Source organism: Mesitornis unicolor, unplaced genomic scaffold (genome assembly GCF_000695765.1).
Source record: "Mesitornis unicolor isolate BGI_N332 unplaced genomic scaffold, ASM69576v1 scaffold10251, whole genome shotgun sequence".
NCBI classification, from domain to species: domain Eukaryota; kingdom Metazoa; phylum Chordata; class Aves; order Mesitornithiformes; family Mesitornithidae; genus Mesitornis; species Mesitornis unicolor.
The window spans coordinates 1-12,935 of record NW_010163420.1 but is presented as its reverse complement, the minus strand read 5'-3'; the positions used below and the strand labels follow the sequence as shown (position 1 = coordinate 12,935).

The 12,935-nt window shown below is 46.5% G+C and overlaps 2 protein-coding genes across 2 annotated transcripts in view; one reads left to right on the top strand and one right to left on the bottom strand.

Moving 5' to 3' along the window:
- The window catches only part of SGPL1 (sphingosine-1-phosphate lyase 1), a gene marked incomplete at its 5' end in the record, with an annotated part of 18,056 nt that extends 12,122 nt beyond the window's left edge, over window positions 1-5,934 (top strand). The window contains 7 exons of the mRNA XM_010193971.1: window positions 1,061-1,166; window positions 1,628-1,726; window positions 2,740-2,889; window positions 3,149-3,387; window positions 3,997-4,143; window positions 5,082-5,202; window positions 5,298-5,934. Of these exons, the coding sequence (XP_010192273.1) occupies window positions 1,061-1,166; window positions 1,628-1,726; window positions 2,740-2,889; window positions 3,149-3,387; window positions 3,997-4,143; window positions 5,082-5,202; window positions 5,298-5,438 (1,003 nt within the window). The remainder of the gene's footprint in view (window positions 1-1,060; window positions 1,167-1,627; window positions 1,727-2,739; window positions 2,890-3,148; window positions 3,388-3,996; window positions 4,144-5,081; window positions 5,203-5,297) is intronic.
- Window positions 5,935-9,757: 3,823 nt separating this feature from the next.
- On the bottom strand, window positions 9,758-10,945 carry PCBD1 (pterin-4 alpha-carbinolamine dehydratase/dimerization cofactor of hepatocyte nuclear factor 1 alpha; the record flags this gene model as incomplete). Its single annotated transcript, XM_010193970.1, has 3 exons — window positions 9,758-9,856; window positions 10,375-10,455; window positions 10,814-10,945. Coding segments are annotated over 3 exons (312 nt in total), but the record flags the coding sequence as incomplete, so codon positions are not given.
- Between the last annotated feature and the right edge of the window lie 1,990 nt (window positions 10,946-12,935).

Sequence of the window (12,935 nt, the reverse complement as noted above, 5' to 3'; positions counted from 1 at the left end):
AAGGACCTGGGGGTGTTGGTGGACAGCAGGATGACCATGAGCCAGCAATGTGCCCTTGAGCCAAGAAGGCCAATGGCATCCTGGGGTGTATCAGAAGGGGTGGTTGTAGGTCAGAGAGGTTCTCCTTCCCCTCTACTCTGCCCTGGTGAGACCACATCTGGAATATTGTGTTCAGTTCTGGGCCCCTCAGTTCAAAAAGGACAGGGAATTGCTTGAAAGAGTCCAGAGCAGAGCCACAAAGATGATGGAGGGAGTGGAGCATCTCCCTTATGAGGAGCGGCTGAGGGAGCTGGGTCTCTTTAGTTTGCAGAAGAGGAGACTGAGGGGAGACCTCATTCATGTTTATAAATTTGTAAAGGAGGAAGGAGCCAGGCTCTTCTCTCTGATGTCAGAGAGAAGACAAGGGACAATGGGAGCAAACTGGATCATAGGAGGTTCCATGTGAACATGAGGAAAAACCTCTTTACTGTGAGGGTGCCAGAGCATGGCCCAGGCTGCCCAGAGAGGTTGTGGAGTCTCCTTCTCTGCAGACATTCAAAACCTGCCTGGACGTGTTCCTGTGTGACCTGGTCTGGTGATCCTGCTCTGGCAGGGGGTTGGACTGGATGATCTTCAGAGGTCCCTTCCAACTCCTAATATTCTGTAATTCTGAGTGTCCATAATTTTTAGTTCAGAACAGCACGTGGCCCTCAAGTGTCCCAGAGAGCATTTTCCCCAACATTTTTCAGTCTGTGTGATTTTTTAGAATCACAGAATCACAGAATGGTTTGTATTGGAAGGGACCTTAAAGATCACCCAGTCCAATCCCTCTGCCATGGGCAGGGACACCTCCCACCAGACCAGGTTGCCCAAAGCCCTGTCCAACCTGGCCTTGAACACTTCCAGGAAAGGGTCATCCACAGCTTCCCTGGGCATCTTGGCTAGCTGGAACATGCTATTGGCCTAATTGTGACGTGTCTGTTACACAGAAATATCTAAAAGTTGAATTTTTTTGTTTTCAGTTTCTCCTCCTGTTCATAGTAAGGCTTGGGTTGACATATGCAATGTGTTACTTTTCTAGGTTGGTCCCGGTCAGTGCACATGCAGCGTTTGACAAGGCAGCACACTACTTTGGACTGAAGTTGGTTCACATACCGTTGACCAAGGCTATGGAAGTGGATGTTCAGGTATTGCTTTAGGCTGCACCGCACTCTTTCTGTGTGAAATAAGCATCAAAGCAGGAAATCTCCCTATCCCGTTAGCAAGTCAGTGGATAGAGAGGGATGAATGCTTCCTGGAAATAAGGAAAAATGGCAGGAGTATGTACCTGTCATTGCAGATAAGGTTTTGTTTGAAATAATTGCCTGTAAACCATCCCTTTGTCCTGTGATTCATTTAGAATCAAATAATTTATGGATTTCAGAAATAGCCCCAGATTTCAGATAAGGGCGAACAAAAGTGTTCCAGTAGTTCCAAGTGGATGAGTTAAATGACTCATTCAGTGTCTGCTGATGCTTGTAGCTCATTGCTTTGCTTTCTGTAGGCTTTCTTTTAAGACCAGATGCTGCATGTTTTCACTTTTTATCTTTTTTGGCAGGGTAGCACTTGGTAAATGGAATGTGAGCATCTTCTCTCTTTAAATCTTCAGGCAATGAGGAGAGCTATCTCGAAGAATACAGCCATGCTGGTCTGCTCCGCTCCCCAATTCCCGCATGGGATTATGGACCCGATTGAAGAGGTGGCAGAGGTAGGGTGCCCATGGGACTTCTGGGTGCTGTAGCAATAAAACCGGCATGTACCAGAAGAGCAGAGGGGTTCCAGGATGCCAGCCAATGAGTCTGGTGGGAGGAGCAGGCTGGTTGGAAAGGTATTACTGTCCTCAAATCAGGCGTTAACCAACAGCAGAGTATGTAGAACACGATTTGGAAGTGAGGAGGAATATGGGCTGGTTTTTTTGTGCTCTGTAACTGCTGTCAGAAGGTGGGCTTTAAATACCAGAAGTTACTTCTGGGTGTTTTCATAAAGCTGTTTGCATGGGCCTGGATTTTGGATTTGAGATGGTGCATGCGGTGTGTCACAGCAAGGCAAAGCAGCAAGCCTTTGTGCATGAACTCTCAAGTCTGTGCCATAAACTTCTGCTGTATTGTGTATGTGACTTAGAGCTCAGCTGCACCCACTGCAAGACCAACCAGAAAGGCTCCTTCTTTGGTATCTAAGAGGAAATAACAGCAAAATAGTCCATTTGGTGAAAGGGCTTTGATTTAGGGCCTACTGGCTGTAGCAAACTTGGTGCAGAAATTGGAGGAATGCATGGAGGGAGCAGGAGTCAAAAGGTGGGAATCTTATTTTTCAAACACTCCTCTTGATTTTTCTCTCCGTGCTCCAGTTCTTTATTTTGTATGTAACCAGCCAGGGCCTCTGACCTGGATCATGCCCTTACACTTTATTGCAGATACTCCTTTCAGACCAAGTTGTCGCATCTCTTAAGCAAATACAGCAAACTGCCAAAATGCAATGTTTTTCCTCTTGCTGGCAATCTTCAAACATGTGGAAGGCAGGAGAAGGCATCCCACAAGTAGCCAGCCCTTCCACATCTCCTGTCATCAATGGCTTGAGAGTGGCATGATGCTCCAAATGGGTTCAGGAAACATTTAACTGAAATGCAGAGTACCTTTTGGTGACTGGAGTTCGGGTGCCCTGACCACATAATTTCCTTGCCTGACTGCATGTTACTCACCAGAATCTTTTGTTCACACACAGCTCGCGGTGAAGTACAAAATCCCCTTCCACGTTGATGCCTGCCTGGGTGGTTTTCTCATTACTTTCATGGAAAAGGCAGGGTTCCCTCTAAAGCATCTATTTGACTTCCGCGTAAAAGGCGTGACGAGCATTTCTGCTGATACCCACAAGGTAAGGAGGAGGAGAGAAAGGTCTTCCAATGCTTTCATTTCCAGAGAGCAATTCCCCATGCCATCCATGTCTTCCAACATTTCTGCTCTGCTGCATGGAGCAGTGCTGAAGTGCAGGGATATGGGCTGCCCTATTCAGGTGCTTTGTGCAATGCGCCAGAGCACGGGCAAGTGGGATCTTGGTGACTGCATACAGTGAGTGCTTGAATGAGTTCCTGTGCTCTCCTGCAGCTTTTTGATCCTTTTCGTGTCCCTTGCAGTATGGCTATGCTCCCAAGGGCTCCTCAGTGGTGCTGTACAGTGACAAGAAGTACAGAAGCTACCAGTTCTTTGTAGCACCCGACTGGCAAGGGGGCATATACGCCTCCCCCTCCATGGCAGGCTCCAGGCCTGGTGGAATCATAGCTGCGTGCTGGGCAACTCTGATGCACATAGGGGAATCGGGCTACATTGAGGCTACGAAGAGGATCATTAAAACGACTCGTTTCCTTGAATCAGAGTACGTGCATGCCTTAGTGTTTTAATCACGCTCTTTAACCCTGTTCAGTACTGTTTCTTGCAAACTGCTTTCGTTTCTCTTGCAGTGTTTTGGGTTTTTTCCCCCTGGAGAAGCTATAGCGTGTTACCTGCTGGGTGGGGATCCACTGGGCAGTTGTGGGAGAAGATGCTTTGTTTATGCCCAGGTTGTTGCCTTGTGCCAGAGAGCAGAGAGGCACAGAGAGGAGGGGTGCTGACATCTTTATTTAGCTGACTTTGCTTTGAGAGTTTCTTCTGCCTTGGCCATGGCTGAGGGGGAATCCGAAGATGATGAAAGAAGGGTTATATTCTCTCTTGTTAGGATGCTTGTGTTGCTATGTGAGCTGATAAGCTGATCTTTGCTACTCTGTCTTCCCTTGCCTCTCTGTCCTCCCTCTTTTCCATTTCTTCCTGAGTGTACTTGATGTTAGGGCCTCTTTTTAAGTTCCAACGGCCTGGGCTGGTTGCATGATATTTTGGTAGGGATGTGCTGTCATCTGTGCCCTCCTGTAGCTTTTCCTTTAAGGCTCCTGATAGAAAGAAAGTCTGGTCCCTGTAACTGTAGTCAGCTACTTCTTTTCTTCTTTTTAAGGTTGAGAAAAATTGACAGCATCTTCATTTTTGGGAAGCCTGAGGTGTCTGTCCTCTCCATTGGTTCGGACACTTTTGACATTTATCGATTATCTAATTTCTTGGCTGCAAAAGGATGGAACTTAAATGTCCTACAGTTCCCACCAAGGTGAGTTTGTGGAGACCAGTGGAGTGATGTGCGTAGCCAGGGTATACAAGGTGGTCATCTGCAGGCCACGTAGCTCTCTTGATTTGCTGAGTGATGTTGTCCATATCTGATAAAGTGTATGTGGACTTTTCCTCTGCAGTGAAGGATTCACTTTTGTAATTGCTGACGTATAGCAGTTACTGCAGTGAGGACAAGGCAGTAATAGTTTTAATGAGCCTGGCAGAGTATGGAGCTGATGCTCCTATTCTATTTACCACTGTCTAATATAAGAAGAAAAATACAAATAGCTAGGGCTTTTATCTAATGTTAGTTAACTGAGGGTTTGTAGATTTATTTACCTTTAGTATCTTCTTGCTGCCCACTGAAGATGAAGGTAAAAGGGGCAAATGCTCTCAGATGTAGCTGCACTGAAAAAATTTTGGGCATGCAGTTAGCATGAAGCGAAGTCTAGAGAGACTGAAGTGGTAGCTTAGGTGCAAGTAGCCCCATTCTGGGGGCTTGCTTCTGGTGGGTGCTAACTTCCACACTGTGGGTGACTGATGGCTTATCTAAGATGGAGAGGAAGGGGAGGGAAATGATGGTCCATATCACCGTGCTTTCAGGCTGCTGCTTTCTCACCGGGGGTACCCGGAATGAGGTGAGAAAAGTATAGACCTTGGACTGTGTACAGTGATGTTAGGAAGGAAGGAGGAGTTGCCATTTTACAGAAGAGCTGAACTCTCTGCAGCTTGGTTCTAGCAAGTGTTTTGCTGGGATTACCTTTAATTGGAAGGGAGTGGACACTCTTCTCCCATCACACTACTGAAATGTTACTATAAGGAGATACGTGCTTGTCGCTGGCCAGGGAAGGGCTAAATTGCTGTCAGTTGCTCAGAAAATGTGGAACTGTACATACTTGACATGATGAATAATGTCTCCTCTTTCCTCTGACCGCCCAGCATCCATCTCTGCATTACGCAGTTGCACACAAAGTCCGGTGTTGCTGAGCAGTTCCTGAAGGATGTCAAAGACAGCATTAAGGAGATCAAGAAGAACCTCAGCGCCAAGACCACAGGCATGGTAAGGAGGCCAACATATAGGGAGGGTGTGTTTGGGGTGAGTGTGTTTCTCTCTGATGGCATTAACAAATTAACAACCTCCTCTCCTCTGCTTAGGGAGCCATCTATGGAATGGCCCAGTCCGTCCCAGACAGGAGCTTGGTGGCGGAGATTTCTCAGGCGTACTTGGACGGCCTCTACAGCACGGATGTTCCTTGCAGTGAAAAGCACATGAACGGCTCTCCCAGCCACCACTGACTGTAGTGCAACAATCGGTGCCTTGCCAGCTAGCACTGGGGTGATTCTAAAGGTTTCCTAGGGCAAGAGACTGCAGTAAGCCGTTGTTCCTACAATTGCAGGTCTGATGGTGGCTTGATCTTGAAAACTTCCTTCCCTGTCTTACTCTGTTCTGAAGTCTGCATTATTTTCATGCCCAACTTCAGTTTTAGGGCTTTTCTTCCCTCTCCCCTGCCTATTTTCATCATGACTATTGATGGTGAATTGAATGTCCATTCCACAACTCCAGATTCCTCAGGTATTCAGCGTGTCACTTCATTCCTTGCTGTTTCTTCTCCTCAGACCTGGTATTCAGCCGGTGTCCAACCAAGTGTTAGATTTGAGTTCTCATGTTGTGTTCCAAAGCTTCAATCTTCCCAGAAGTTGAAGGTAGAAAATAAATTGAGTATTTTGTTTTCTTTTGAGTATTTCTCCAAGCTACCGCATTTAACAGACTGTGCTGGGAGCCTTACATCTATGTAATGCAGAGCCGATAAATTGGCAAAGGAAAGATGGTCATGTACTCTCTTTGAAATTCCCTCTGGAGATCTCTGTGAGACTGCAATCAATATCTGCTGAGGGGAAAAAAACCAACGCAAAATCCTTTTCTTGAATCTCTTGGTTTGAATAACAGCAGAAATAGAAACTAAGCGGGTGGCGTAGGGAGAGGAACTGGATGGTACTGAAAATCCTAGGTACGCAGTATCCGTTTTGCTTCTCTGCCTCTTCTGGAAGACACTCATTTACCACCTAGAAGGCACAATTCTGGAAGGATGTGCAACAACAGCGATTTCAGTGTTCGTAACTTGAAGGTTTTGCACTATCTCACAATGCTGTAGTAGAGTCAGTCAGGCCCTGGCATGCGTCATGCCTAGGGACTTCACGTGCAAACGGATGGCGCCAAAGCTGACCTTTTTTTACCATGATCTTGTAGTATAAAAGGGTGACTTTTGTAATAGTAGTGATCTCTGCTCTTTGCACTGATTCTTTTTAAGGCACATTCTCAAAAGGGCATTCACCATTGTGCCTTGATGCTTCTCTGGCTTTTTTTTGGTGGGATGCCAGGGAGAGTCTGAGGGTTCGGTTGTCAACTGTGGCATTTGCTGCAGTTCTTTCCTTATGGTACTATACTGAAAAAAACCTCAAAGGCAGACTGGCCTCCGAGCAGGTAGAGTAGTGGTTGTACTGAGCCAAATCCCCTTCACAGTGTTACAGAGATGCTGGTATAGCTCTGAGAGGTAGGTGATAGGATGCAGCAAGTTGGATGCATTCAGGCCTTGGGCATATGGCTCACCCTTCCTATTTTTCTCTGCTGGTGAGAGAATTTTCTCTATGGTGAGAGAGTTTTCTCAGTGCAACTCGTGAGGCAGCTGTAGCTTTAAGGACAAGCCAGAATCTCTCGAGTTATTAAACAGCAGTTGAGTTACTCCTGCAGGGCTTTCCCGTATGTTTCCTCTCAGCTTTTTGCAGAGTTTCCCTGGCAGAGTTCAACGCCTGGGGGAAGACTTCGTGCCACTTGTGCAGGGCGTCTGAAGGCATCTGTGTGTCTGCTGTGGTGGGCTTGTTAGCCCAAAGCAGACCCTTGCTGGCTTAACTCAGCCGAAGCACACACTCGCACAGTAATTATCCCGGATGAGAAGGCTACTTACCAGCCACTGCACAAACCAGTGCAGCATTGGGTCCAGTGGTTGCAGGAAGAATACTTGCTTTTTAACAGGTTTATTCTCAGTGCTAGGAGACAAAAGTATTTTGGCCATCTGCCCTTAAATCGATGACTTCATGCGTGTCTCTCAGCCCTTTTGAAAACACCACATCTGAGTTGCCTGATAGTCTCTTGATGGTGTTACCAGCTCTGGCAGTCAACATTTTGTTGGACCTATTTATTCTATTAATGTCTTGCCAATGTGACCATTACTGCATCTCTGAGTTTGCTGTACTTTGGAGACAGTCTTTTAAGCGTCTGGCTACTGTGATGGTTCTCTTTTGAACCGAGATTTAACAAAACAAAAAAGGGAGGTACTCTTTTTGTTTCTGCTTTAAAAGAAAGAGGGGATGGATTGGGGTTGGGCGAAGGAGAGAGAAACTCCCTTGTCTTCCCTGGTTGCATTCTCCTCTGAGGAAGTAGATGGATCTAACAGATCAGTGCTCCATTTCACATTTTTGGATGTATTTGAAGATGTTATTTGTAAGTCAATGTATTCCATTCTGGACTTCATTTACTAGTAATATTTGTAGGTTTAATTATTTTATGTGTATTTGTTCTCTACTGTAAATGTAACCTTCTGGTCAGGAATAGGCCACTGTAATTTACTGGTGTGTAGTCTTTATTCATCCTTGTCGTCTAACATGTAATCTGTATCTCCTTTATCATGCCAAATGGTCCTAGAAAAACTGCGATTAACAGGCTGTATAATTATTTAAAAGAAATAAGAAAGGAATTTTATGGACTGGGTTATGATCTGAAACTGGATGGTACTTTAGACCTTGAGGAATCTTCGTGACTGTTAATTCCTGCGAGACGTCTGATAGGTTTTCCAAGCAAGAAACTGAATTTGTTGCTTGTAAAAAGCATTCCCAAGCGATTTGAGTGCTCTTAGGTACTAGGCTGAAGAATATCCAGTGGAATGGACCAAGAAGAGCTGTGTGTCTTCATGCCATGGATTTCATCTGCACTTTTCTGATGACTTGGGCGAGGATGAAGTGGAAGCGTTGCATCCAACACAGTAATATCTTTCCCAATAAATACACATTGACTTTTTAATGAACAAACAGGACGAGTTCATCTGATGGCAGTATTCTGTATTGCTCTAATTTGCCACTGTAAAACTGTAGGCTGAAATAGCTGAAGAGATGGTGAAAATGGGCCTAGTTTGTATTAAAACGGTGCATTTAGCTATCGAGGCTTACTGGACTCTCTGTTTCAATGCTCATTTGAATGAATGGGGACCTATTACTCCTGGTCTTTGCTCATGCACAGCCTAGTCTGTGGCAAGGAGAATGACTTATGAATCTTATTAACTCTGCCTGAGGCTATCAAGATAAAGGTGTTGTCCGTGGCTACGTCTTGTGTGTGATGTTCAAGGATGCTGAAAATTGTAATTCAAGACCTATGGATTTTCTCTTAATAGAACTTTAAAGGGTTAAAAAAAAAAAAAGACCTGAATTGAGTGTGTGTAGTGTTTCTCCCAGACTGTTTGGCTGAAAGCAACTACTGTTGGTTTCACAGCAATTGTTCCTGTCAGACTGAAAATGCAGCAATTTGGCTGCAGACTCACTGAATGCAGAAATCACTGTGTAACCAGGGTAAAGATCTTAGGCTACCAAATCCACCTGCAACCTCTTTTGGGAGATATCCCACCGTAAGCAGCCCCTGAGCCATTGCTGGGTTGCTTCTGTGCCATTTGGTTGTGCCTTCTCTGTGTTTGTGCCTTGGCTATGGTACCTTTCTCACTTTAGCACAAGCAGTTTTTACCTGACCTGCTCAGGCTTTGATAATCTCATTCTCTTTCAGACCCTGTTCACTTTGAGGCGCAGGCCTGTGAAGGCACATGCTATGTCTCTGTGTTGCTTCATCAAGAAGCTTTTCCGTGACAGAAGCACCTTCAGAGAGAGCAGTCAGGCCAGAACCAGTCTTGGGAAAACCTGTTAGTGTAATTCTGACAGTGAGGCCTCCTTCCAAACTGACATCAGGTTAACCAAGATCTTTATTTGTAAACATTTTCAGTTGGTATCCTACTAAAAGTCAGTTACAATAGGGGTGAGATCACGCCTGCTTTTTATAATACTGCTGAAGAGAGGTTACAGTAATAACCAAATTGCACATCACAGTTGCTGGTACGTTAGAGAGAAACCAAAGGGTTCACATACCACGTTTTACATAGAAAGCATATTCTGATAGATAAAGAAACAATGGCATAGTGGCTGGATGCAGTCAGGCTTGGGAAAAGATTTACTGGTGCAATTGTGTAACAAGACTCCTGGTAAAAGGGCACGGCTGCTGAAAGCCCCAGAGGCTCGGCAGTTGGTGGGCTGGTAGCACAAAGCTCACTAAGGGTTAAAAAGTAGAAGAGGCAAGATCAGAGATGGGTATGTGCATGGTGCCCCAGGAGTGCCTCCATCCATCTGAGCTGTGGCGGGGAGTTTGGCATGGTGTTAGGCAATCTAAATTGAGGACCTTGGAGCTTGGAAGCTTGGACCTTGGAGCTTGGAAGTGGGAGAAGGCTCTAGGTGTACCCATCCAGGTGAGGTGTGGGTTGTGGCAGCGGCAGAGTTGATTTTTGGCTTCATGTGTCTCACTTTAGTCAGGAGAGAGAAGATGCAACCTGCTCGATGAAGCTGGCCAAGTTGATGTCTCGCTCAGATAAGCCTCCACACTCATGGGTGCTCAAGGTGATGTGAACCTAAACCAGACAGACAGACCAACCAAGTGTTGCTGGCAGAAAGAGCAAGAAGTTTCCCCCAGTGCTGCAGACAGTTGCAGGTAGTGCTATTACTTTCTCCAGACTTACCGGCAATATTTCCTGGGGTGGGAGAGGTGATCTGGCATTCTGCCTCCTTTTCTCCCTTCCTACACCTTGTCCTGGCTGCAAGCTGTCACTGCCACCCCTGCCTTGGTCGCAGCAGCCAGCTGTGCCCACTTCTCATCTCACTCTTTCTCCAGAAGCTTTTCCCCTTGCCGCTAGTTCTGACACTGATTTTAAAAATAAAAGCAAAAGCAACTCTGGCACCAGCGTGCAGGCAGCTACTGCTCAGCTGGACAGGTAAAAAAAAGGGAGGAAAGGATCTGTAGGTGATAGCTGTAGGCTGGCTGCAATATGGCATGGGAATAGCATCTGAAGAAAGAGGTCTCATTGATCTGAACAGCACTTGCTGTGTTCCCTGAAGAGCTCCGTTTGCCCCCACCATCCCTCTTTCTTACCTTATTGTACACATTGAACCATTCAGGGTGGTGATCCAGTTTTTCTGCCTGTAGAGCCACTCTAGTCATGAAGCCAAAGGCCTGCCCAGTGGGGTAAGAAGAAAAATTAGTTCTGAACTCATTACCTTGCAATATATTGTTTTTCACCCCATTGCTATTTACACCACGTGTTTCCAAGAAGCCCAACCAAATCTAAGGCCTGGGATGTTCTTTATCTTTGTTGGGGTTTTCTAGGGGTTTTCCTCTTTTTGGGGAGCTTTTCCCAGGCACACTGTGTGCTGGGTTGAGCACTTTGGTGTATTGGACAGGTTATCTTGCCCAGCCATTCCATTATAGGAGAAACACAGAGGGGTTTCTTTGGTTAATCCTTGCAGATGGGACTCCCTGCTCTGCAAATCAGGTTTCCCATGTTGTCAGACTGTACCGCTGATGGTCGTACCCGGTTGAAGTCCTTGAAGTGGAACTCCTTGAAGATGGCATCTCTGCCTTCCACCTCGTTCCACCCCACGGCTCTCAGGTTTGCCAGCAGCTGCTCCCTCTCCTCTGCATTCAGCCTGTGGGCTTTTCCTGCCTGACACCGCAGAAGGGAAGAGGAGTAAATTGGCATGGCAGAGGTAGGATGAAGCAGATACTCAAAGCAGCGAGGCATCCCACTTGTTGTGGAGTTATGGGTCCATGGAGGCAGCTGCAGACTGGGTGGGAGGGTTAGAGTGTGTTTGTGGACCTGAATTGGTGCTGATGGTGGGGGATGTCAATGCTGTCCTCTGCTCCCTGCCCTGGGTACATCCTGCACATGCCTAGGTCAAGCAAATTCCAGCTTGTCACTTCTGTCCTCTAACCTGCAACACCTTACCACTGTATATATGTATTCATGATAACCTGAGGTACTAAGAAATGATGGCTGTGCGAGGTTAAGCTCCTAAATACATTACATAAAATTTTCTGGGAAAAAGAACCAAACCCAGAAACTGTGATGGCTTCTAGAACTGAAAATTGCTTGCTTCTAACGTTTGCGAGGTGCCCTCCTGAAGCAGGAGGGCTTTATTTGCAGATCATCTGCTTTAGAGGAGAAAGAAGTGGCATGAACCAGAGATGAGTCACGCTATATTGGAGTTCAGGTCTTTTTTCAATCGCCCTTACACTATGATGGAGTTTAAGAGGCTGTTTCTGTCTGTGAGTAACAAAGGGCAGAGGGAGGGATTGTGATTTAGCATTCTCTTCCCCCTCTTAGACAGAGCTGCTGTTATTTGTTTTTTAAGGGGGGTGGGTGGGAGAAGCAGCAGTTCTGCTTGGCTTTGGGAAGTGAATATGAGCAGAGATGAAACTCTGGGGAGTGGGGGCTACCTGAGCCAGTGTATCTTCTGGCTCAGCGGGGAAGGCAGGAGTGAGTGCAAAGGGGTATTGCTCTATCTGAAAGATTATTTTCTGGCAATTAAAACTCTTTCCTGGTGGGTGATCCGATCTTTTGGGTTGGTGAGGGTTGTTGTTTCTCAATGACAAAGACTGGCATCTCTCCAATTTGTTTTCCTTTATACAGCAAAGTGTGGCAAGTTAGACATGAGTCCTAAGAAATACAGCCCACTGTTCCTTGGGGCATTTTGGTCAGCTGTTAAGATGATGCTACTGAGAGTTGATGCCCAAGCCAACTGTCTCAGAGGGCTGCTGACCAAAGAAGGCAAATCATCCTTCCCTGTAGTTCACCTATTCACAGGCTGTATGAAAACCAAAGAGGCAGCCATGAAGCTGACGTTTTTGTGGATGGTTCTTTGGTTTTGCATGTTTTGAGGAAGATTGGAAAGATTACGCCCTATTCCTGTGTTACTTGGTCTGCTAAGCCATTGGGCTGTGTGGGTGCCTACCTGTCTGCATAGCTGTGACCCTTATGCGTAGAGAAAGCTGTCAGCTGCAGAGAATCACAGAATCACAGAACATTAGGGATTGGAAGGGACCTCCAAAGCTCATCCAGTCCAATCCCCTTGCCGGAGCAGGAACACCCAGATGAGGTTACACAGGAAGGCGTCCAGGCGGGTTTTGAATGTCTGCAGAGAAGGAGACTCCACAACCTCTCTGGGCAGCCTGGGCCAGGGCTCTGTCACCCTCACTGAGAAGAAGTTTCTTCTCCAATTTCAGTGGAACCTCCTGTGTTCCAGTTTGTGTCCGTTACCCCTTGTCCTATCATTGTTTGTCACCGAGAAGAGCCTGGCTCCATCCTCGTGACACTCCCCCTTTAAATATTTATAAACATGAATGAGGTCTCCCCTCAGTCTCCTCTTCTGCAAACTAAAGAGCCCCAGCCCCCTCAGCCGCTCCTCAGAAGGGAGATGCTCCACTCCCTTGATCATCTTTGTAGCCCTACACTGGACTCTCTCCAGCAGTTCCTGTCCTTCTTGAACTGAGGGGCCCAGAACTGGACACAATATTCCAGATGCGGTCTCACCAGGGCAGAGTAGAGGGCGAGGAGAACCTTCATGAAATGAAGAGTTCATGAAATGGAGAGTGCCAAGGTGTGTGCTGAACCTTAGCTCAAGGCTGGCTGGGGGTGGGATGGTTCCCATCCCCCT